The sequence below is a fragment of the Maniola jurtina genome, chromosome 15, assembly GCF_905333055.1.
Source record: "Maniola jurtina chromosome 15, ilManJurt1.1, whole genome shotgun sequence".
Taxonomy (NCBI): Eukaryota; Metazoa; Arthropoda; class Insecta; order Lepidoptera; family Nymphalidae; genus Maniola; species Maniola jurtina.
Genome location: NC_060043.1, coordinates 7,772,106 through 7,798,559, shown reverse-complemented (window position 1 = coordinate 7,798,559; position 26,454 = coordinate 7,772,106). Strand labels below are relative to the sequence as shown.

The 26,454-nt window shown below is 37.0% G+C and overlaps 2 protein-coding genes across 14 annotated transcripts in view; one reads left to right on the top strand and one right to left on the bottom strand.

The window, feature by feature from the left end:
• Positions 1-6,418: 6,418 nt before the first annotated feature.
• On the bottom strand, positions 6,419-18,674 carry LOC123872599 (vitamin K epoxide reductase complex subunit 1). 8 transcript variants are annotated; one of them, XM_045916969.1, is made up of 4 exons: positions 18,553-18,674; positions 14,712-14,895; positions 13,995-14,092; positions 6,419-6,879 (listed from the first exon to the last, which is right to left on the bottom strand). In XM_045916969.1, the coding sequence occupies exons 2-4, from the start codon at positions 14,876-14,878 to the stop codon at positions 6,677-6,679; spliced, it is 468 nt and encodes a 155-aa protein (XP_045772925.1). In that variant the 5' UTR covers positions 14,879-14,895; positions 18,553-18,674; the 3' UTR covers positions 6,419-6,676. The 8 variants fall into 8 exon arrangements, with proteins under 8 accessions (XP_045772925.1, XP_045772928.1, XP_045772924.1 ...); XM_045916972.1 differs by lacking the exon at positions 18,553-18,674 and adding an exon at positions 18,365-18,383; XM_045916968.1 differs by lacking the exon at positions 18,553-18,674 and adding an exon at positions 17,432-17,523.
• The window catches only part of LOC123872587 (fibrosin-1-like protein), an 83,387-nt gene continuing 74,562 nt past the window's right edge, over positions 17,630-26,454 (top strand). For 4 of the 6 annotated variants that reach the window (XM_045916944.1, XM_045916942.1, XM_045916941.1 and 1 more), the window contains exon 1: positions 17,630-18,240. In XM_045916944.1, the coding sequence (XP_045772900.1) occupies positions 18,001-18,240 (240 nt within the window). In that variant the 5' untranslated portion in view covers positions 17,630-18,000. The remainder of the gene's footprint in view (positions 18,241-26,454) is intronic. The other 2 variants (XM_045916940.1, XM_045916943.1) reach the window with 1 other exon arrangement.

Sequence of the window (26,454 nt, the reverse complement as noted above, 5' to 3'; positions counted from 1 at the left end):
TGACGCTTATAATACGTCGCCATCCAGGGACGAGGATTAAGCTAGTAGTTAATAGGGATTTTAAGATTCGCAAAACACAACCAGTGGGAGGACAAGCTTCCTGGCAATTCACTTCGCAAACCCAGATGCATACAAATGAGGCGTAGGCGCCGCTCTACATGAATATTATCGTCTATTTCATAACACTTACTTCAATTACGGCTTAAAAGGTAGGTACACTATCTATGAGTAAAATCAGGACACGTCATTTTCGAAATAATATTATGGATAGGATTAAATAAATAATTTGAGTTAAATATTCTGTTTTCGATTACAATTGACTTTTGGTTAATTTTGAATATACTTTGGTTATACTTAATTATATTTAATTTAAATATACTTAACAGAACTGAACCTTGATGGAATCATGTTTTGGATTTGGCGACTGAAAACTGTGATCGAAAATATTTCTGCCTGGTTAAAAATGAACTTCGTTACAAAGATAACTTAAATTTTTTAAGTAAGTATATTTTTCTACAACGAATGTGGGTGGTGTAACAATCTCATCTCAAAAATTGCTTCTGTTAAAAAATAGCATAGCTTAAGCTAACTATATTTTCCCCAGAGCTATAATAAAATAAACTATGTTTAAATGAAACACACTTTTCTGGCTATGCATCAAATCTTTAATGGAAAAGCATACTAATATGCTAAAGGAATCTCTGTCAATAGAAGACATGGCTCTAAAGGTCGCCGTCGACCCTATATTAACATGAAATAATAATAAAAAATATGTAGATAAGACAATTGCTAAGAAATCCAATGGCTGAAAACATGGCGCAAGTATGCCTCTCTTATCGAGAGTTACATTTTTGTTCCGTTTGCCGTGGAGACACCGGGGACCATGGAGTCTTAGTGCTAAAAAAATTACGAGACATTTCACCGCGTTTAATAGCCTCATCGAGTGACAGAAGGGCTGGCATATTTATTGCACAACGCCTTGCCTGGCTGTCCAGCGTGGAAATGCAGCCAGTATTCTTGGCACCATTCCACGCGGGCATGATTTGCATGATCTTAAGTAATTATTAGATAAGGCTAGCTTTAAGTTTTAGAAACCCCGACAGATGGCTACCCTATTCTTAAATTGCCGTTTCGCAGAAGTGGTTTATATTTTATGGCTTTGGAAAAATATCTCTGATAGTTGATCAAATAAATGTTTAATTTAATGTCGAAAGGCTCTCGTAGTATCCATACTATAATATTATAAATGCGAAAGTGTGTCTGTCTGTCTGCTAGCTTTTCACGGCTTAACAGTTTAACCGATTTTGATTTTTGGTACAGAGTTAGCTTGCATCCCGGAAATTGACATAGGCAACTTTTTATCCCGGAAAATCAAAGAGTTCCCATGGGATTTTCAAAAAAAAAAACTAAATCCACGCGGACGAAGTCGCGGGCATCACCTAGTATATAAGTATATCTCACTTCAAGATTTTATTTTAAATCACGTTATAATATGCTAATATTGTAACATTAATATGAATGAAAATTCAAATTTTTAAAATCGATTTAACATTTAACAAGTTTTAAAGATTTTGTCAGAACATGGGTCTCACCTGTTAACTTGAAATATCTACCTAATAATAAATAATTAATTAAGAGTAGCCATAGCAATAGTTCTTAGGTATTGCAGCTGATACAAAATGACTTCAAAAGCACTGGAAAGTATAAATTCATTTTTAAATTATAGGTACTTCAAACCAATTTTGATAACAAGCTGAACTAAAAATCAAAACTTATAAGTATTGTAGTCAGTTTTGATGTCGGCGCCGAAGTAATCTATTAGTACCTATCTATCTTTCCCCTTTTTGGTTTGGCTAGGTAACCATTATAATATAAGTATATTTTGCCTAGATAAGTATATCATAATAATGTTTATTTTCTTTTCGCTGCGCATGTTTGAGTCAATAGGTAAAGAAACAATTCACGCATAGCCAATAAAACCTGAACGACCATCAAGTATTTAGCTTTTTTCTGGCAATACCACACGTAATTGGTCGTAATAACCATGCATAATCACTGCTTTCCTGTTCTTCGTACGAGGTTCACGTAATGTTCTAAAATAATGCAACAATTATGACAATAATGTTTTAGAGTCATCAGTTACGCCTAATTGCGAACGCACGCTCTGTAATCGCTCCATTGAACTCTACTACGATTATAACTTAAAAATGACAAAGTGTATCGCCAACTAACTATACCTAACTATGTATAGCTTACCTACTGAAAAAGAAAATATTTCGCTTAGGCACAAATACCAACTGAAATCTACCTAATTATAATTAACCTAGGCACAGCTATTTATCTTATCCATCGTAATCAAATCGTAATATTATAAATGCCTGTATGTCTGTCTGTCTGTCTGCTAGCTTTCCACAGCTTATCAGCTTGATATCAGACCGATTTTGATGAGGTACACAGATGGCTTGTATCCCAGGGATTCATATATTATGTTACATTTAAAACTAGTGTGTTATGAATTTGTCTTTATTTGTTGATTTAAATATGAATATATCCTTAAAACTTTACTTTAATTAACCAAAATAAAATAAGTTGGCAATTTCTTATCTCTATTACTTTAGTATTATTATTCATTTATGTAAGTTTATGTATATAAACAGTTAATAAACATTATAATAAAATTTGGCTTAAAGTTATTATTGTAAGGTCACCGACTTCCAGAAAAGGCTCAGTCCGGTTCGCAATTCACATCGCCCACATACTTACTTACAAATTCGATAATAATCGGTCTTTATTATATTCTAGGTATCAATGTTGCTGCGGGTGCGCTGAAGAATCGATACCATGCCAGTGAACAATGAACAGAAGCAGCCGATCGTCCTCGACGGACTACATCAGCTCACAGATGATGCTTCACATAGGAACATGAAACCGGGGAACACGAAGTTGTTGAAAATTGAAGTGCAAGCAAGCGTTTCAACCTGCAGCTGAGAAAATGGATCGGCCGTGGATCCTGCATGTGAAGCCATCCGTACAAGATACAACTGAGTCGTCGCCTTTTGGTGTGGTGCCACAGATAAAAATTTTGCATTTGTATGCCTTGTTTTTATCTGTGACACCAACAACAAATCAATGCATTTTCTTTCTTTCGTCCGAACAAGCCAGTATGTCAGTAAAGTTAGGCAGCCCCTCTTACAATAGGCATGAGCTCCACCAAGAAGCTGTGAAGATTCAAGGTTATCCCCTCCTAAAAAGGGGACGAATCTTGCCTGGAAACGCTGCACTCCGATGGAGTTGAATGCTCGGCCTTTTACACATGTGTAAAATACTGATCAAACCTGCGTGATACCGATTTACTTAATAGAATTGTTTTAAAAGCTTAGTTTTGTAGTAATAAATAATAATAAATATCTAAACTCTACGTGTGGATATCGACTCGTGTGCTTTACGTATAATACTTGCTTTCCTCACTTATTTCGAGCCCCATTAATTAAGCAATCAATTCCAAATGTGTCGTAGTAAGCATGAACAACAATGAGCTTGTAAATCTTGATTACACCTATTAAGTTGTTAGTAAGGACGTTGATTGTAAGGCAATAGGCGTAGCTCCATAAACGGAGTCTAATGTAGGCAAAACATGGCTCACAATACAATAAACTAGGTAGCAAATCGTGGTGGGTGCTTGGGTGCTATTTTAGACATATAAAAAGCTACCAAAATTGCATACTTCTGACTCATTTCTAGTTGAAACGAAAAGGCACAGGTTTTGGCATTGATAGTTGATACACAATATAGGTATATAAATATTTTTGCAAGGTTTCCGATTTGTACTGAGCCTCAACTATTCATAATAATTTATAATTAACCATTAAATAATTAAAAATTACTTTCTAAATCAATAATTGAAATAATTTTAGTACAACTCAAAAATTCTTAATCAATTTTTGAATTGAAAATTCAGAAAACCGATTAAGAATATTTAAAACATGAACGAATAGTCATCTTCTAGGCAAACGTGTTCCATGAAGATGGTGTGGCCTAAGGGTCACATCATCACATTCCATCAGGTGTGATTGTAGTCAAGCATATGCCTTTAGTGAATTTAAAAAAAAACTTATTACAATCAACATTTTTATCTGTCGGCTTTTCAATAAAAATTCATTGATTAAAATTCCTTCACTTTTGTCACCGCTAAAGTGCCAACGTTTTTATTTTTATGTAGAACTAGGGGATGCCCGCGGCTTCGCCCGCGTGGATTTCGATTTTTTTAGATCCCATGGGAACTCTTTGATTTTCCGGGATAAAAAGTAGCCTATGTCCTTCCCTGGAATGTATTCCAAGTCTGTACCAAATTTCATTAAAATCGGTTCAGCGGTTGGGCCGTGAAAACGTAGCAGACAGACAGACAGACAGACAGACAGACAGACAGACAGACACACTTTCGCATTTATAATATTAGTATGGATTCGTTTTTGAACGCACAAACGTATAGAAAAAACATATAGAAAAAACACAGAAGAAACTATATGGGAGGTGCAATGGCAGCCTTATTCCTAAAGCAATCTCTTACAGGCAACCATTGGTGAAACGTTATACAACTTTCAAGACCAAGATTTAGTCTCTAGGTCATCTTCAGTATTTTTTGGATGCGATCGAAGCGGCTATAACATGTATTTTCAGTAGACATTGAAGAACTTTCGACCTTGCACCTCCTGCATAAGCCGTGTGCAAATTCCTGACTGGTGAGCAACAGGTTTTGTTATTGAGAGCAAACGATTCCTACGTCATTCCCATAAGCATATTTTATGGAAGTTACTATTGTAGTCAACCACAGAGAATAAGCTCTAAGTCCTAAACATTCAGCGTTAGCCTTTACACGTTTCCTCAATATTTATCTCACCCTATCTGTTTTGGGATCGCACGTCTAAACACTTTTAACCGCAAAAACACATTGTGCGACTCTCTCACATCTCAAGTTTAAGTTTACGACCGAAAGTTGCAAGTGCTTAGTAGTAAAAACGTTCCCACTTGTGTGAATCTACGTCATAATGTGTAATTAGGTAAGTACCTAGATAGACGTAGTTCATTTCACATGAGAGCGCCGTGATGGCCTGATTATTCATCACCATCAACAACAGCAACCGATAGATGTTGGACATACCACATAGATCTCTTGCAGGGACTTCCGCATGCCACGGTCTTGCGCCGCCTGAATCCAGCGGCGTGCGTTTTAACGATATTTATCACCTTGCTTTATAGGTCAAGGCAAACATCGTAAGAAAACCTGCATTCCTTAGGAGAGAGTTCTCCATAATGTTCTCGAAGGTGTGTCAAGTGCTAATCGGCACTTGGCCATATTCTGAGAGAGCCCGGGGCTCAGTAGTAGACCGTCGATGGGGTTAATGATGATGATGAATTTTGGAACACCTGCATTTCAGGGATTTCAGAATGGCAAAAATATTCATGAAAATAGGAGGAAACCTACCTACTAAGTAAGTATTTGTATTCATTTGCATACCTTTTTTTTTATTCAGATACAAGTTAGCCCTTGACTACCTGGTGGTAAGTGATGGTGCAGTCTAAGGTGGAAGCGGGCTAACCTGTATGGGGTATGGTAGTTTTCGTTAAACCCATACTCCTTTGGTTTCTACACGACATCGTACTGGAACGCTTGATCGCTTGGCGGCACGGCTTTGCCAGTAGGGTGGTAACTAGCCACAGCCGAAGCCAAACCAGTCCAGACCAGAAATTTAGAAATTAAAAAGTTCCAAACCCGGCCGGGAATAGAGCCCGGTACCTCCTACTAATAAAACCACAGCGCTTACCACGTGCCAGGGAAGTCGTCAAAAAATACCTGCTAAAATGTTGATAGGTACATCATACTGAATATCTAGGCACATTATTGTGCACACGTCACAATCGCTAATCAAAGAAGGATCGGCGCGCGTCGGCGTCGACCACCGATATGGCGAACACGTTCGCAACGCATAAAACTTAACAAGGAAACCTGTGTGTCACTGTTAAAGGGATAATAGCCGCCGTTTTTGTATATCACTACAGTCACTGATTACGCCAAATTGATAAGACAAAGGAAATACCAAAGGATTAAGTTTAGCTCGTAGACCCATTTCCTTCTAACATCAACGCCTTTTAAGCAGTAATTTAAGCTGATAGGTGCCTAGCCTAGTTTCTAGCTGAAAGAATATACTTACCTAGGTACCTACCTACCATTGATTATGGTACAGTAGGTACCCTGCCTGAAATTGCATTTTATAAACATTTGTTTTCGAATCTAAAACTGAGATCAGTAAAAAAAAATTAGTCCATTATTTTTACGCTGTGCATTTTTCAACTGTTTTTATATAGTTGCTGATCTTTTTAAAGCTAACACAATTTAAAAGGAAAAATTAAAAACAATATATTCATTGTATTATGTTTAATTATTCTATTTTAAATCACCGTAAAATATTAATTTCGATGTTCAAACTTAAAAGTTGAAGCTTTTTTTATCGCCATCTATTAGTAATATTGGAAAATGAAATTCAACTACTCGTCACTAGATGTCACTTTTCAAATAACTCAGACATTCGACAACAGATGGCAGAAAAACATTTTGCCATAATAATTTAGAACTTTTTAAATAAATAAATTATTATGAATTTGAGTTTCCAATAGCAGTTTATTTATTTTTTAAAGCTAAAAGGGAATGTTTTTTCTTTAAAAGCAATGTATTTGCAATATTTAGAACATAGGTAGTGACGCAAACTAAACAAAAGTCCTTCAGCACGAATATCAGCAGGTAGGCTAAGTAGACACAGGTTAGAAGGGAGACTGCAGAAATTCCGAGCTGTAGCCGTACCATATACACCTGGTCAAACGTAGCTGAAACAAAAACAAAATATAAACGGGATCCATAACAAATAGTCAATAAGTAGGTTGGTAGGTAGGTACTTATAATAATAACTATTGTAATATTGTACCTAGGGAATAGGTAGATAGGCAAATCACTAAAGTTAGGTTATATCTACCTAATAACAACGATACCTATAGGTATAGTAATAAAGTCTAGGTTGCGGCGGTGGCTACCATTTTCTAGGTCTACACTTTGAACCACAATATTTTTTTGTGAAACAGTGTTACTAGATACCTACTGCCTAGGCACATAGAGATCTTTGAGTGTTACCTAGCTAATATAAGAGCAATAAAAAAATCCAAAAAAAATAATAACCGACTTCAATAACCACAAATACTAAAGCTAAGTAGGTATTACACAGATCGCGAGCAATTTACTCTTATCCATTGAGGAGTTCTGTTTCATTCATCATTCATTTCATTCATCAGATCTTCACCAAACTAAAATGGGAACACCTCGGAAGTATGGCCTTCCAAACGAAAAAAATATATCAAAATCGGTTCATAATTGGCGGAGTAATCGCGTAGCAAATATGCAAAAAAAAACATACAGTCGAATAGAGAACCTCCTTCTTTTTTAAAGTCGGTTAAAAAAGTAGAACGTACATTTCATTTTAAGTTAATTTGTCCCCATAATTTATATGACAATTTAAACGTTTAATATCAATGAAACATTATGATTTATTACAATATTCAGGTAATTATGAACATAGCAAACAATGCTATCGAATATCGGCCGGTCCATTTCGATTACCAACAAAACTGAAAAACAATGGGCTATACAAAATAATCCAACCATTTACGACCATGTTCCGCGGTATTAACAATTTAGCGAAGCAATAAATGCTCACGCAAACCCTCCATGATTAGGGTTACCATTTAAAATTGTAAAGTCCTGACAAAAAGCTTGATTTATACGAAAAAGTCTTGTCGGTCCTCACATTTTACTCTGGGCGCAAGGGGTATGCGATGTATCTTCTTTTTTTTTCTCGTGAGGAAAATCCGTCACATGGATACCACCTGCCACGGGGGAGCACAGTGGTTATGTCGGACTCCTACCGACTAAAAACCTCTCGAAGTTTCATCCCACCGCGTGATGACGGAGCACAAGGGACCGAAAACACCTTGTTACTCCGCCAGCGGATGTCCACCGTAGCAGACCCACCACTAGGACACTACGTGCCACCAAACACCGTTAGAGGCATACCGGAACCATAGCACGCCAACCAACCCGAGGACCACACTTCAAAAAGGAGGTGGTTCTCAATACGGCCCGTTTTTTTAAATATTGGAATTTTTATTTACATTTAAATTTGATTCTTGTAAATATATATAAATACCTCCCTAAAAAAGAGAAAATGACTGACTGACATAAATTATGATTTATGTCATGGCTTATGGCTAGGAGTAATAGTGACTTCCAGACGCCAATCAGCCATACATACCAAACAACGCCAGCCACCAACAACGAGACCTATATTTATATGTCAAGCAGGTGGAGGTCTATCCGTTGACAACAATGATGATGAATTCGGCCATTTTGCAAGTCCAGCCATAGGCTGTGACTAAAGAATCTTGACAAATGACATGTCAGGAATGCAGGACAAATCCTGAGCTGGTAACCCTATCCTAAATAATATATTCAAATACGTTTTATTGGCTTAAAATCGTACCGCGGTTTCGACTTTCGGGAAACGAAATGCAAACTGCATTAATTGACAATTTATATTAGCATAATCTGATAATGTTGCTCGTGGAAATTTACGTAATATTAAAACGGGATTGGAAAAACAATTTACGCCGTGGTTATGTTTAGCGCTGTAATTTGTTCAATTATGTTTTTCAGTGCCATGTTTTATTTTGTTGTGGTTTAGTTATGTAGAAATATTCTCAAATACTAATAAATAAATGCAAAATCTCAAAAAATTCCCAAATGTCGAAATGTGAAGTAGGTAGGTACATAATATTATATGCATAATGCATAGACCTATCGCGTGTAACTTTCAGCAAGTATTGTTTTCACCATCATTAATTGTCATATTTCAGAATTATAATAATAATCATGTTTGTTATCATCATATATTCACATTCAAAGCAGATGAATTCACGGGCATCTACTAATTAGTACCTACGTCAGTAGGTACGTAGTAATAAGTCAGTAGCGTGTTCAATTAAGTCTAACTTAACCGATTACTTGCAAACAGGCTTTGATGTTATCTATTTAGGTTTCAACTTATTTACTCAGCAAGATGGCAACTTGATTCGTTATAGGTATTCTATTGCATGAGTGAATTAGGCCTAAATATAATTGATCTCACATTACATTAGTGGTTTTGAGATACGACGTTATAGCCTTAGAGACTGAGAATACGCCCACATAGACAAAGACAGCCGATTCATTGGCAAATTCAGATTTTTTTCATTCATTTGTAGACTAGCGCTTGGCTACAATTAAACCTGCTGGTAAGTGATAATGCAGCCTAAGCTGGAATGCGCTTGCCTAAAAAATCGGTCAAGTGTGAGTAGTACTCGCATACGAAGCGTTCCGTACCATCGTACAAGAAATAAAACTTTTTAATTTTAATGGCGGCCATTTTGAATTTTTTATTATAGAAATATTCCTTTGAAAATTTCAACTCTATCTATGGTGGTTTGCGAAATATAGCCCGCTGACAGACAGGCGGGCGCGGCGGGCTGACGGACGGACGGACAGCGGAGGCTTATAGTCAAAAGTTCCATTGGCACCTATCGGGTACGGAACCCTGAAAATGCCTATTTACTCTTACGCTAGGTACCTATAAAAATGCTTTGCGTTTAGCGCAGCTTTTACTGTAAAGTTATTGGCGCTTAAGGTATCTTGTGCTGGTTGTAATTGATACGGTGGGCCCCAGCCATAGCATGGTAGCGCAAAAAGTATCTTGCGCGACATAACACCTCGTTTAATTGCCTCGAACGGGTGAGATAAGTGGGCGTGATCAGTTTTTGCACAAGGAATCAACTTAGCGATTCAGCGCGGAAATGCAGCAAACATTCTTGGCACCGTTCCACGCCGACTTATAGCAATATCTAACCTACAATTATTAGCTTGAGGTTTGGCTTAGTAATAAATTAAGGCAAAATTGTGCTCTCACGCCATCCATACTAATATTACAAATGAGAAAGTGTGTCTGTCTGACTGTCGTCTGCTAGCTTTTCACGACCCAACAGTTTAACAGAATTTTATAATATTTGGTACAGACTTTACATCCCGGGGACGGACATAGGCTACTTTTTGTCCCGGGAAATCAAAGAGTTCCCACGGGATTTTTAGAAGCCTAAATCCACGCGGACGAAGTCGCGGGCATCATCTAGTTTATATAAATACTAAGAATAAATAAACATGTAGGTACCTAATAAACTGTGCTAACAGTGTGTCCATCCATTCATTTAACTATTCATACTTTCAAAACAAAGCAAACTTTGAAATGAAAGTAAAACATAATCCGAGTAAATCTTTTCTGTTAGAGCCTTTTAAATTTTTATGGTACCTACGAACCTAAAGTCGTTTTTATTATACTCGTATTGTATGCACATGGGTCGAACTGAATATTGATAATCTCTTTTATTCAAAGTCGTTTAAAATAGCAGCGCATAAAGATTTAAAAAAATTTTTTTTGCTTGCTAAATAAAACTTGTGAACTGAACAAGAATCTACGGCAGGTATCTACGCAGGGGTAAAACATGGTTTTCACAATATTTTCCCGACGCGCTGACACCGGAGCACGATTCGCAATGATGGGCAAATTACTCGCGAAATGCCTTTACCTACACGTGCTAACTTTCCCACGATAAAGAAACATCGATGTAAATAATATTCAGCTAGTAATATGAAAATTCATTCACATTACATAGCTAATCACTTCATTCTTAAATACACTTCCGCAACTCGGGTTTTCAAAAAGGTTTTCTATTTAGGTACCTAATAGATCTTCTTTACTGTAAGTAGGTGCTATAACTTTAAAAAACGATTCCGACGAATTGTGAAACTCCTCCTTTTTTGAAGTCGGTTAAAAAGGTCATCATCATCATTATCATTATTATCGGCCGACAGACGTCCACTGCTGGACTTAGGTCTCTTGTAGGGATTTCCACACACCACGGTCTTGCGCCGCCTGAATCCAGCGGCTCCCCGTGACTCGCTTGATGTCGTCGGTCCACGTAGTGAGAGGTCTTCCAACGCTGCGCTTTCTGGTGCGAGGTCGTCATTCTAGCACCTTGGGACCTCAACATCAATACAATATCAATTAGATAGGTACAAGGAACCAAAAGCTTCATTTGCTTTAATCCGCTAACCAGACAAATCTGTATGGTGCAACTGGGTGCAGCATGCAGCATGCGATATACGCCGTTCGCCCTCCCACTGCTAAACATGCAGGAAAAGCCAGCCACCAAGCAAGCAATACGCACCATTACCACGCAGTACCACACAAATCCCAAAATCACTCGACGTACGTTTCGCCCTGACAATAATAATACAATATCAATTAGGACCTAAATAATTAGTAAATCCATTGATGCACTAATACTGGCATGACGTGTGGAAGGAACACATGCAAGAGACCTATGCCCAGCTGTGGTCATCTGCCTATCAGTTGATAATGATGATGATGACACTTAAAACTTAGTTTCGAATCTGTAAGTAAAATAAGTTAACAACTTAACCTTAGATAGGTACTTCGAAGATCCCGAAGTGGCATCTCTAAATGACGGCCTTCTATGTTAACGGTAATTTACAGAATCACAGCTCCTGAGATACCAAATAAGCAGAAAGCGGCGCGGCTTTAGCAATATTTCCTCGTAGTCGCAAAGCACGAACCGCGATTTACATTTTCGAATTGCACAGTAAACGGGTTTGCATTGACTACTACCTAGCTCTTAGGTTTCCCACAGAACTTATACTTTATAAGTAGTAGTGTAACTGCTTATTAACCGACTTCCAAAAAGGAGGGGGCTCTAAACTCGGCCGGTTTTTTATTTGTTTGTTTGTTTTTATGTATGTAGAATGTAGATTGTAAGGTACACCGATTTTTTCGAGGTTGTAATGAATAGGACGCTGTGGTTAGGACGTCGGTGCTTGGGGGTTCGATCTTGGGCACGCACCTCTAACTTTTCGGAGTTATGTGCGTTTTAAGTGAGTAATTAATTTTCACTTGCTTTAACGTTAAGGAAAACATCGTGAGGAAACCTACATGCTATAATACTATCGGTTTTTTTATTCTGACCTTGTTGTGTTTGACCTGAATATTTAAGATCTAAGTTTTCAACTAAAGCAAAATAATAAATAGTCGGCACAAAAAAGTGTGTAACTACTCTAAATGCATGGTTCAATTCGGACTTCATCAAAAAATCAAGTGGTACCTACGAGTACCTATTACCTATACAATTGTAAAGTGGGTATAATTCTATGTATGGCAAAAACCTTATTAGTTACGCAATTGCTAGTTGCTTCCGCGTTTATACTTTATACATTTTTTTATTCCTATTTTTTCCTCCTCAGATTAGTCCTCGTAATATCAATTACTAGCTCGTAATTCCAAATATACATGGCATAATATTGTACTTGTATCAAATCTTTGAAAAGAGCAACCGCCGAGGTTCTTGCTGGTTCTTCTCGGTAGGAAAGGCATTCCGAACCAGTGGTAGATGCTTCTGACGATTCAAAAGTACTTGTTAAAGTCTAATTGAATAAAAATATTTTGAATTTTTTAATATCTATGTCTACCTCAGGTAGTACCTAGACATGTATTAATTAATTATTTATTGTTAAAACCACTAACAACTATTCAGCACGGCAGATGTCATTACAAGCCCATGCAATATACCTACATCATCAATAATACATGAGCGCGCCAAGAAAACCGTTTTTATCGGATTTCGTAGATATCTCGACGTCTTAAGTTATTGAGACCAATTACATAAACGGTCAAACATGGTAGCCATTCACATGCTTTGATTATGTCGATTAATCAACGCTTATAGGGCTATTCGAAACATTAAAGTGATGGATGTTTATGGGTGCAATAAAAATGGTTATAAAAATTAGTTATTTTTAGATTTTAATGCAAATAAATTTAGCTTTTGATTAGTAATTAGTTTAACGGACCCCTTAAAAAAGCTATAAACTAATCAATTACCATATTATAAGGAAAATTAATACTGTTAGGTGTCGGGAGTTAATTGCAGAAACTACCTACTGTAGGGATTTTCATTCGATTTTCACCGATGGATAATTTTATAAGGTTTAAATTAGCCGACTATAGTGATAATAGAGGTTAGGATTAAGTAGGCAATAACTTCGCCACACGACAGCTAATTCCTGGTGCATATGCGTAAACCTTAGATTTACCGTTAAACGAACACCAAAGGCCAATAAAAGCAAAATGGGTTGCCCAAGTCAGGGTTAGTTAACTTTGAACCAATCTTTTACCTTTATCTTTATTCATGAGGGTACGAATACTGCGCAACCACCCACTATGGTTTTTTGGTGTATAAGTTTAATAACCGTAAGGTAATTTTAACCGCCTCAAAAATGTTTTTGTTACAATTTAAAACTTACATCTAACTTGAACTTAGAACGAGGAATGGTGCTAAAAATAATCGCTAATTTCTGAGAGCAAGGGCTCTCTCTGTCACTCGCTTCATACAATCGTAGTTCCAATTTCATTTGAATATTAAGCAACCAAAGTCCATCAAATTTTGCAGACATATTCTAGAAACTAATATCTGTGTCTGTGGTGTTTTAGAATTTTCTAAAAATATGTAGTTTTAAAATTACAGGGGCTCAAAGATTTGTATGTAAATTTTTAAGACCGCGTAACTTTGAAACCGAATATTTTAACAGAAATCTGGAAAACCACAGAGATAGATATTTAATAATAAAATTTCATGGACTTTGGTTGCTTAATATGCTTCCGGGTGTGGTGGCGCTCTATAGGGAAGGCCTATGTCCAACAGTGGACGTCCTCAGGCTGATGATGATGATGATGATGAAGGATGCGAGCCCTATACTAGCAGCGAATGTAAATAGCTACAAAAAATGAACTTACTCAAAAGTATAATAATACAGTAGAAGATAATCCCGTATACACAATTCGGCACTTTGAAGGGGGAGTCTTCGGGCACGAGTCCCAGGCCCTTCCCGTACCTGCAACACAATCACGATTTTTTTATTTATTCAATTTAAAAACGATTTTGTTGTGTACTGAAATAAAACCTTTTTGACGCACTGGTACGGTTACATCATGCAAGCAAAATGCTGGTTTGATTCATGTTAGAGGATTTAATATGCTTGCTTTTTGTTCCAAAACGAATTAGGTACTGGGTTGAACTTCATTAATTCTTCTTAAATTATTGGGTGAGGCTTTGTTAATTTTAGACCATACTGGGTTGCAAACCAATTTGTTTTTTTTGGGGATAAATATTTAGTGGTAGCCGTATGTAATATAATATGTATAATAATAAATGCGAAATGTGTGTCTATCTGGCTGTCTGTTAGCTTTCACAGCCCATCAGCTTATCCAATTTTTGTGACATTTAGTACAGGGGATAGCGGTGATCTGTTTTTGTCCCGGAAAATCAAGTCCCCATGGGGTTCTTGAAACCAATACCTAAATCCACCTGGATGGAGTCGCAGACATCATCTATGTAGGTATATAATAACAAAAAACTTAGATAAAGTACCTACTATGTAAAAAGGACGCAAAAGATTTCAGAACTTTTTCATTTTTTCTCCCTTTCAATTACGTTGGCAGTATTATACTTACTTAGAGGTAAGGACTCTGGAACAGCTGGCATGCTCGCTTATATCGCAAAGCGCCTTATACCCCGGCCTCAGCTCTGCGAGCAGTTCCACGTACAGCGCGTATGTGGACAGCAGCACGCCGATTAAGCTTATCGTTATGATAGCTCGATTTAGCTGTTTAGCTTTCATGGTTCACTCTGTAAGGACTGTCACACTAATATTATAAAGGCGAAAGTTTGTATGTGTGTGTGTGTGTGTATGTTTGTTACTCCTTCACGCAAAAACTACTGGACATATTTTTCTGAAATTTGAAATGGAGATAGATAATATCCTGGATTAGCACAAAGGCTACTTTTTACCCCGGAAAATCAAAGAGTTCCCACGGGATTTCGAAAGACCTAAATCCACGCGGGCGAAGTCGCGGGCATCGGCTAGTAAGTAATAAAAATTAAAGATCAAAGTGTTTAACCCCCTCCAGGATTAAGTTATCATCATCTCAACCTGGCCCCTACTAATGAGTAATAACATCTCTACCGCCGCAGCGGGAACCACTGTAGTCCTAATTATAAATGGGACCCGAGAACGATTTCGATCTGCTTTGCCTGGCTTTGCCTAATGCCTATAACTGCTGGGTGATTCGGTAACTCACACCCCTATTCACAAACGTTACTATGAGTTTAGCTACGCACACTGTAGGTTCCACCAATCAGATTATTGTATCACGTCAATTTACAATGATCTGATTGGTGGAACCTACACTGTGCGTTCAAGCGCATTGTGAGTCCTTATAAATTATTATAATTGAATATAAATTAATTAAATTATTATTATAATTGGATTGTGAATACGGCCGTTAGTGTTCATACGAACGATGATAGCTCATTTGACATTTACTTTTAATCCATTGAAGGTTTTCTATGAAAAATCATTTTAATATCACTCAGTAAAGCAGCTATGTAGAGCTAATCAATGTCAAATGAGCTTGGTGGATATCATTAATCGTTGAACACTGAGTTAGTGAATCAGCATGCAGATTCGCTAACTCAGTTTCTAACACCGAATGATACCCACAAACAATACACTGAATCGGTCGTGGCTTATTATCGTCCTACTTTAGGTAAATAGGTACTTACCTCTCAGTTCATAATTATTATTGTCTCAAAAATCTAAATAGGTATATAAGTAACTTATAAATGCCGGATATTAAAGTTTATAACTAGGTAAAGGTGAACGCACACTTATTCGAGTCGAACGAAACGAGTCGGAACTGTGCGAGGTTTCATAAAAATTTCATACGTTCGTTTCGTTCAACTCGGTCAGATTGTATAAGTCTGCCTTAAAATAGAATAGATTTACTTACTTAATGTTTATAAGACATATTATCATAGTTGAAATGTACCTATACTTATATCTATCCCAGAATCGAAAATATTATAAATTATAAATACTTACATAGGTACTCTATTCAATAAGTTCCTACTATTACAACCACAGATTACAAGTTACAACACTTGTCGTTTCAATGCTAAAGATTAAATTATTTGGCCAAACAATATTCTCAACAATGTCTAAAAACGAGTTTATCACTTGATAACAAGCACACGACTAAGGTAAAATATTAATTTTACTATGCATAAATCGTAGGACGACTTCTGGGGGCTCACACACATCAGTAATCATTGTTGTGACGTAATTAATTATTCATTAATTTACTGATAGGACCTTCTGATAGCGTTTAAAATAAGTCTCTATTATTTATAGGTGTATATGTCTCAATATGTCTGTCTGTTCATTACCATGCGTTCGCGCATCGTTCATCCGATTAAATTGAAACATTTAAGTACAGTTCCTTGCGGGGGAAGGTTTCTGACAGTAGGTGCCTACCATCAGCGTAGTGTACAATAATAGGTGTGAAGTTCCGATGCGCTCATGCAATAATAAATCGCACACGTGTACGCGCGCATTGTTTTAGTAGGTAGGTAGTTAGGTACCTATAGTCCGTGACAGGTTGAGATGGCAGTCGAGGAAATAGGCGGGGGGACGCCCCGGGCACCCGCACGTTACCCGCGCTCGCCCATATTTGGTTAGCGCGGGGGCCGTGCGGGTAAGCGGGGCATTCCCTCCCCGATTGCCATTTCAACCTGCCGCGTAGTGTATGGTTTGCCCGATGCCCCGTATTTTACGGGTTACCCCGTATTTCACAGGGTATGATTATACAGAAACCCGTAATTGCAAAAGCATAAAATACGGGGTAAATAAAGGTCCCACGGGGTATATAAAGCGCGGACGAAGTCGGCGTGAGCATCATCTAGTAGGTAGGTTGAAGAATAAACAATTCAAAAATAATTCGTTCAATACCATCTACAGATTTCGTTCTATCTTGATCTAATAATAAAAATTAATTTGAATTTTGAACGCGACGAAAATGACATTGACTCTATGGCAAAACCACATGCCCGAACTTCACAACTAACTTCAGTTCTCAGAACTTCACCCTCTTGAATCTTGAATCGAATCGCATTTTTAATATACTAGTAACGCACTCTATGCGAGTGTAGAGGAAACTAGTGACATAAACAAAGATTCTTGCAACCATCCAACAAATACTTATTTAAAACTTTAAAGGTTGAATCTGAATCATTTTTTTAAATATGTAGGTATTTTATTAGTAAAATATAAATAACTGTAGTGTTTATAATAATTGTAAAAACATTATCATGTAGAACGACCATTTTTACTTACTACTTTGCAATTAAATAGGTCAGCAATGCAATCTTATTTTTATGGAGAAGAGAGAGACCGAGTTATAAGTGCGAAGAGTATAACTGAGCGCCACATTGCCAATGACGCCCAATATCGCAGAGTGTATGTGTTTTTAAGTTGGCAGCACTGCTTTAGTTCACCATCGCGACCGCAACGCAGCGTTGGCGTCGTGCAACACCTTTCATTGTATTGACTATTGACTGATTCTGAACACAGAATAATGTATAAAACTAATTTAACATTTAATTGTCTTAGTTCATCTTAAAATATGTTGTAGCATATCTTAGTTTAAGTGTAATAATGTCCCCGTTTACGTAAAAGTGAAAGAAGACAGCCCGTCGAGTGCTACGCGGCCATTTTACTTGCAATGCGGCAACGGTGTACGGTCCGCCATTGGAAACGGCCAGTGTCTTTTTCTGTGTGTAAGATTTGTATTTTGTCGATTTGCTCGGCATAGAAACAAAGGTTAACCATGTGTGATAAAAGTGTAGTGCGGACTTTAGTGTAGTGAAGCACGGTGGTCGGGTGTTTCGAATAATGTGCGAACGATGGAAAACGAAGTGAAGCAGCGCAATCAGAGAAATAGGCGAAGGGAGCGGGCCCAGCGCATGCAAGCACAGCGAGAGAGTAAAGTTAAGGATGGGGACAGCGGCGAGGACGAGTCTCCGGCGAGAGAAAAGCCACCTCGTCCTCCAGCCAGGCGGAAAAAGTCGAGGGAACCCCTCGGAGAGGAGGATATCATCGATGGTTTCGCCATAATGGCATTTCGCACCTATGAAGATCTCGAGGTTAGTCTTTACATCTATATTACTCGCTATATAAAACGACTGCGCGAACCCATAACAATAGAAGTTTTACCTTACATGCCTATCACTTAGGTGGTTAATAATAATAATTAGGTACATAGTTTACCTGAACTGATGAATGCTGTTTATATTTACATAATGTCTACGAAGTTTACTTATGACATTAATGTTATGCATTATCAGTAAACTTCAATGACAAGTTAATACACAATAATAAACTTCACTTATTTTACTGCCAATTAAGTTCACGATTTTATTACACAAAAAATATTGGTTTAATTAAATATTTCTTACCTTAAACTTAAGGTTCAGTAAGTATTTTATAACGAAATAGTTGCATGTAAAATTAAATGGATATTCCAATTGTAACAAAAAAAAACTCGCTATGTAATCGCTTCAGACGTCATCTCGGAAGTGCATTGACCTATTGAATGAACCCTTCCTACTGATATTTGAAATGTAAATTAAGAATGCTAAGTCCTTGTTAATTTATTAGCAAAAGCATGTATTATAAGGTTTATTTCTTAGGGAACTATAGGTAATATCTAGATAAAGGTATATGGATAGTGAGCAGCTGACGGCACGGAGCGGCGCCGCCGGCGGAGCGCGCGCCCCGCACTCGGCCGTGTTGCACCCGCGGTCTCCCACTAAGTGTAAATTTGGTCTAAGTGGCTTTCGCTCGTTTGTGCTCATTTACCGTGCCGTCCTCGGAACGACAATATTAGGTAGGTATGTTGTGTCGAAGTCTTGTAAGCGCACCATAAAACAACATTTCGCGCTATCGTTCTAAATTATGACGACAGGCGTGCCATTTGTGCCTCGTTGTAGCTCGCTTATATTATAGGCACAAACAGGTTCCTTTACTCCTATTTAATTCACCACATGCGGTGTGCAACGTTTATGCAATTTCTGGCTGGTAGGCTAATTTTCTACAGAAAACGGGTTTTTGTTAAAATTACGCCAATGTACCGACATATGGCCAATAAATATGAGGTTTCTCTTCCTAATAATACCACAGAATATATATTAGTACTAACGTAATAACACCTATGAAAGAAAAAACCGGCTAAGTGCGAGTAATACTCGCACACTGAGGGTTCCATACTCCGGTATTTTTCCCGACATTTTGCACGATAAATCAAAAACTATTGTGCAATAAATAAAAATCCATTTTAGAATGTACAGGTAAAGCCCTTTCACATGATACCTACCCCACTTAGTATAGTTATAAATCTTACTTTAAAAATTGAAAATACTTTACATTTCAATATTTTTTTCTGATGTTAACACAAATTTACGGTTTTCGGATTTTTTCCTTTACTTATGCTATAAGACCTAACTACCTGCCGACTTTCTTGATTATAGGTCAACGGTAAATACCCTACAGGTTTTCTTGACAGACGGGCAGACAGACAGACAGACAACAAAGTGATCCTATAAGGGTTCCTTTTTCCTTTTGAGGTATGGAGGAACCCTAAAAATACGGAACGAATCGCCTACCTATCCTTTGTGTTGTTTTTTATCTGTGGTTATGTGTAACTTGGCTTTATGTGGCGAATGTACCTACCTACCTATTTTACTTTTTAATGTTAATCTTTTTGCAGAAATTGTACCTACTATTAGTAATACGTATACATATTCAAGTAATTTTTATTGTACCTAATTCCTACCTAGCTATCACTTAAACTGATATTCTCATGATAAATACATGCATGTTCCTTTATCACAGAGATCACAAGTGGTAATGAATTGTAATATACGTAATACTTGCCTATTTTGGATAATCTAGTACCTAATTAACAGCGTTAATATAAGACATCAAACAAATACAAACAAGATTTTGCGTATGTAAGGCCCAACGCATACTGGCAAATCCGAGGCGGGGGTCTTTCTTGATAAGAAATGAACAACTAAGCTTTATTTTACTTCAGGCAAACGGCAGCGGCGCGCGCGCAAGCTCGGCGCACTTCTGTTGGCATATTTTGCATCGATCCAAAAATCAATTAAAAAAAAAACACATTTCAGGCCTTTCTAATTATTAAGAGTTAAGACCATCGGAGGGCCCCCCATTTCTTCAATGGTGTTCATTTTGTATGGTTTTTTTTCGGTAGAGGTTTCCAAAAAGGTGTAAATAAAGAGAACCGAACAGGAAATCAGGACTTTCTGCCGAAAACAGAAGCTTGTTAAAAACTATATTATGTTGGCTTTCATTATGAGTAGTGGACTCATAATGAAAGCCAACATAATATAGTTTTTAACAGTAGGTTTCAAATGTTGATCTATTTTTCGCGAACGAAGCGATCCAATACGAAGCGACACAATTTCTTATTTAAGTTTTATAGAATAAATCCTACTTAGATTCAAAAACAGAAAATATATTAATTAAGTACTCAATCACATAATAATTCATGCGCGAGCAAAGCGATCGGAAAAATCTTTAATTTTACGGAAAGAATCCTTAGGGGCCTCCATCTAAGTCAGAATGCCTCTAGGCCCCCCTAGAGCTGAGGCCTGGGGCGGACCATCCTCTATGCCCATCCTTAGTCCGCCACTGTCAATAAGTACAACACGATTTTGTGGCAAGAGTTTATATTAGGTATTTATTCGCTGACATAACTTGCAAGGGACATGGCTTTTTCTTACCTACCTACTAGACAATGTTATCGCTATCACGCTCAAATGTTTTTATTATAACAGATTACATAGTGTCATGTAACTATTGCATCTACTGTATGTCATCGCACGTGTTATTTTCTAAAGCTACGTAGGTAATTGTCCCAGGAAGCGTAATAAAATAAAGATTAAAGTTATATGAGCATGACCGTGTCATCCGACGCCCGTTATGCGGCATTACAGAGGAGCAAGTAACTTTGAGACCTGGTAATTATTGTTTTCCCACGATACGCTTCGCCGTGTCCAGTTTCGTCGGTAGGTATTATGATCCCCGTAAAATAAACAAATTGTCATCGTTCAGCTTTTCACATCACGTTATTCGAGCTTACTTTAATTTTAATTTCAAATTACATTTTGGTGTCTACAACTTTTTGATCCACACAATTTTATATCGTTTTTTTATAACTTAATTACTTACTTAAATAAAATTCTTCTTACATAATATAAAAGAAAAGTTGTAACTCAGCCAACTCACCACACTAAAAGTTAGTTGCTAAAAACAAATAGCTAAGACCCACAGTTTAGCAATTTGTAAGCCAAATACCAGTTTTTTCGAAATTTTGCCCAGAATCCAACAACTTTATCTAAACAAATTACAATGTACGTTCTAAAGACACAACAAATAAGATTATTAAGAATAAAAAAGCAATGTCTTTTAAAAGTTTGACAAGATCCAAATCTGATAAGCGCGAGAAAGAGATTCAATTTGGCACAGCGGGGAAAGAAGCGGCTCCAAAAATTCCCTTCGAGTTGACAAGCTTTTTAGACACTATTATATGGCATCGGTAAATTTCTAAATTAAATTGTGCTTTTTTCCTCAAAGCTCTACCTTTTTCATAATAGCTTTTGTAACGAAGCGTTGAGTTTTTGAAACGCTACGCTGAATTTGTAAAAGTAGTGAGGCGCTAAAAATCTGTTAACGTGGCTTTAAAACCACTCTTTTTTTCAAACATTTGCAGCGCTTTTAGCAAGCGGGAATATCTAACGTTATCGCAGAGCGTTGCACTCAAGCCGTTAAAGCGATTCCCCGCCAGAGATGCCCGAGGCAAAAGCTAGTACTCTGATAATACCTGTGAAAGCTGCGGTAGTGAGACGCATAACAACTGTGCACTAGGTTCATGTTTTAGTGTATGCTTGTGCAAAATCAATATCTGTCGCTTTAGAAGACGAGCCACGGCGGTTCGGAGCACCGACCGGGTGTCTCGGCGCATCGAGACACCCCTGTGACCCATCCCCTTCTAGTATTCCCCGGAGCTTAATGTTAGCACGCCGTGACATAAATACTTACCTGGGAAAACTTTAAACCGCTTTCTTCCGCTTTTATTACCTCTCACGCTACCTCTTTTTGAGTTTTACGCCACTCGTTTGTCAACAACAATTTAAAGTTCCTTTGAATTTAAGGTAGGTATTACTTAACTTGAAAATTATACCTTTGAATATTATAATATTGAGTCTCTAACACGATAACGTTTTACGTTATTATTTTATTACTATTAGACATTAGTTTAAGTATAGATTCTTATGAAACACATCGTTCTGCGCATTGTTTTAATGTATGAATTAATGTACATATAAAGTATGCGTTAATTATTTTACACCGCAAAAATCAGTACTGAGAATAAAACATAAAAGGCAAAACAAAGTAAATTACGTACTTACTACTAATACAATGCTAACCCGCACAATGTTTTTTTCGCAATTCTGTAACATTTGCAATCATATGGAGATACCCGCACTTGCGATATAAAATTCGTGCGAGGAAAAAATCGGTGATTTGATACTTTCACGCCGTGTGGTGTTAAATTCGCGCGAATATTTTGAACAATTATTTACACAAAATGTTTTTAGGTTTCATGACTTAATAACAATTGTTATAAAGTAGAATAAAATCAAGATTATTTGAAAGTTGAGCCGTGGTTGAGCTGCTTATGCCCGCTAATAATACTTATAAACCTCTGTAGGTACCTACTAAGAGAAACCCATACGAGGGAACAGCCTCGCCATTTGCTTTAGAAATATTGCAGAAAAATTGCTTTGTCCTTTACACATAGGGGAAAGTTTTGTTCCCTTGTACGTAGGTACTTAAATTTTGAATTCTGAAGTCGTTTAACTTGAGCAATAACTATGTAAATGCATATTTAAAGCAGAATAACAGTATATTCAAGCGCTATTTAAGTCGGTCGTTGTTATTTATTATCTCAAAAAAGCGTCAAAATTTTACAATGTAAATTTTATTGCTAATCTTTTATCTTTGAGTTAATCTTTTATTTTAATAATATTCAGCAAAAAATTAAAGAACAAACAGATTAAGTATATGTACATATATTATTTTATTCATTACTAGCTAATGCCCACGACTTCATCCGCGTGGATTTAATATTTTTAACCCCCGACCCAAAAAGAGGGGTGTTATAAGTTTGACGTGTGTATCTGTGTATCTGTGTGTCTGTGTATCTGTGTATCTGTCTGTGGCATCGTAGCGCCTAAACGAATGAACCGATTTTAATTTAGTTTTTTTTGTTTGAAAGGTGGCTTGATTGAGAGTGTTCTTAGCTATAATCTAAAAAATTGGTTCAGCCGTTTAAGAGTTATCAGCTCTTTTCTAGTTTTCTTGTAGAAAAGAAGGTTAGATAACCGTTAGGTTCATAATATTATGTCAATAGACAAATGTCAAGCTGTCAAGATGGACGTTGCCTAAATACATAATTATTTATTTGAAAATGATGTTTTGGAAAACTCAAATACTTTGGATCGTCGGGGGTGTTATAAATTTTTAATTTACACTTGTTAAAATCCTGTCGAAACTCGAAACTCATTGATTTTCTGAAATTAAAGTATCCTGTTTCCCGCATCCCCAGGAGCCAAGCTACGAGTATCTCTGTGCCAAGTTTTGTCAAGATCGGTTTTGTTGTTGTCTTAGGCCGTGAAAAGGTACCTGATTTCTTCCGCCGATTTAGGTTTTTAAGAATCCTGTGGGGGGAATTCTTCGATTTTCCAAAATAAAACGTTCCAGGATGCAAGCTATCTCTGTACCAAATGTCAAAATTGGTTAAGTGGATGAGCTGTGAAAAAGTAGCACACAGACACACTTTTATCATTTCTATTATTAATTAGAAAATAATATTACTATTAAAATTGAGTTCTTAGTAAGTCCTTAGTTAGTAGTTAAAATTTAAATGACAGATAACGGAATTGACCAAATCGAGGATATTATCAGGTAACCACTTAATTAAATAGGTAGGTACGCACTAATTCAATTACAATACAACTTGCTGATTTGTAAGTTGACTAAAATAGGTAGGTACATTTGCTAAAAAAATCGACTCTAGCAATGGCATAAATCACTTAATATTGTTCCTTATCAAAGTTATAAAATGATGTTTTATTTAATGCACCATATCAAATAACAAACCTTATCAATGTAACTTTTTTCAAACAATCTTTGCATAGCACTTTTGTACCTAAATGTTTAACTCATTCTCTCTTTAGAAATGTTATCGTGTTTTGCTTCGAGTGTGAAAGCGTTGTTTGTAACGTAAACATAAACGCCGTGTATGTAGCACGTACCACTTAATAAAATTAGCTTCTCTAAGTGCACGTTACTATTATACTGTAAAACATAGCGATCATTGTTTTTATATTACGTAGTTACGTGAATATTAATGCAATCCATACTTATATTAGAAATGCGAAAGTGTGTCTGTCTGTCTGCCTGTCTATCTGTCTGCTTCCTTTTCACGGCCCAACAGTTTAACCGATTCTGACAAAATTTGGTACAGGGTTAGCTTATATTCCGGGGACGGACATATGCAACTTTTTATCCGCTTAACCGATTTGTATGAAACTTGGTACCGAGGTAGTTTGCGTCCCTGTAATTGACATAGGCATTTTATCCCGGAAAATCAAACAGTTCCCACGTGATCTTTAAAAACCTAAATCCACGCGGACGAAGTCGCGGACATCCTCTAGTGTAGGTATAAAGAGGATGTTAAGTACATATTACAGCGGTGATAGACTAATAGTTTAAAACATTTGCCCTATTATTGGAAGGTCCGGGCTTCGAACCCGGGCACATACGCATTACACACCTCTAGTATGATCAGTGCTATTGTGATACCGAGTTACCTATGTACGTATTTTAAGCAATTAAATATCACTTGCTTGGACCACAAAATAAATTCAAATCTAATACAGAAGAAATAATTTGTGCAGACTTTGAACAAATGTTGACAAATAAGTAGTTACCTAGGCAGTTAGGTGCTTCAGGTATAATAATAATATGTAGACCATACATTCACAAGAAATCTTAGATGAAAAATTAACAGAAGTCAAGTGGTTGTATTTGTTCATTCGATTAACCAGCGTGAAGTGGGTATTAGCACACATTAGCGTTCATTGCGCGACATTATATAAACATTCTGTAATAAATGGCCCTATTTATCGCCTAGCATACGTCAGGGCAAAGCAAATGTTGACATGTTGACGGTTAAGTTAGGCCTCAACACACGACGCAACTCAAAAGTGATGAATGTACAACTCGAGTTACTTTCAGTTTCATAGGAGTATGTACTGTCTCATATGAAACCACACATGTCACAACTAGTTCGAGACGCATTTGAAACGCATCACTGATTAGTTGCATTAAATCGTCTTGCGATAATTACGTGAAATTAGTTTCAGACGCGCTTTTGTAACAAAGTGAATGAGCAAACCTAATTCTGAAAGAGTTTCATTGCAAGTTATTGTAATGTAGATAATGGGTACATACCACGATTAATTTGATGATTTTATTTGTCGATATTACTGTACATTATATCTACATTATATAATATGTCGCTGAACCACGGAAGAAGCTTAAAATGATTAGTTTCATCACAGAATTATGTCGCCGTGTGTGGAACATGGTTTCAAACCTTTCAAAATATGTCTGTAAAGTGTTTCGTTGCAGTAGCGTTGCGCAGTCTGTTTTGGGCCTTAGTAATGGTTGATAGAGAATGCGATGCGGTCGTCCACTCGTATACCCTTTTGATTTGGTGACAACACAAATAAATCTCTGTTGATTGATGACCCGGAAATACACTTAACTAAGTATGGGAGGGACGATGAATGTGTCTATTAATTTTCTCGTCTCGAATAGGACTTTACGACTCATTTAGTGCGGTATTGCATTTTAATGTTACGACCATTAAAACTGACAAATCATAGCAATCAGGTACTTTTATTACCTACAATATTTATAAGCAAGTGGTGATAGTCTAGTGGTTAAAACGTCGCTCTCTTATTCGGTGGGGTCGAGGGTTCAATCCCAGGCACGCACCCCTAACTTTTCGGAGTTACATTTATATGCGTTCTAAGCAATTAAATTTAACTTGCTTTAAGTCTGAAGGGGGGAAGCATTGTGAGGAAGCCTGCATGGTGTAAACCATAGACCACAAAGGTGTGTAAAGTCTACCAATCTGCATTTGGCCATCGTGGACCATAGCCAAACCCTCATTCTGAGAGGAGACCCGTCCGTACTCCGTA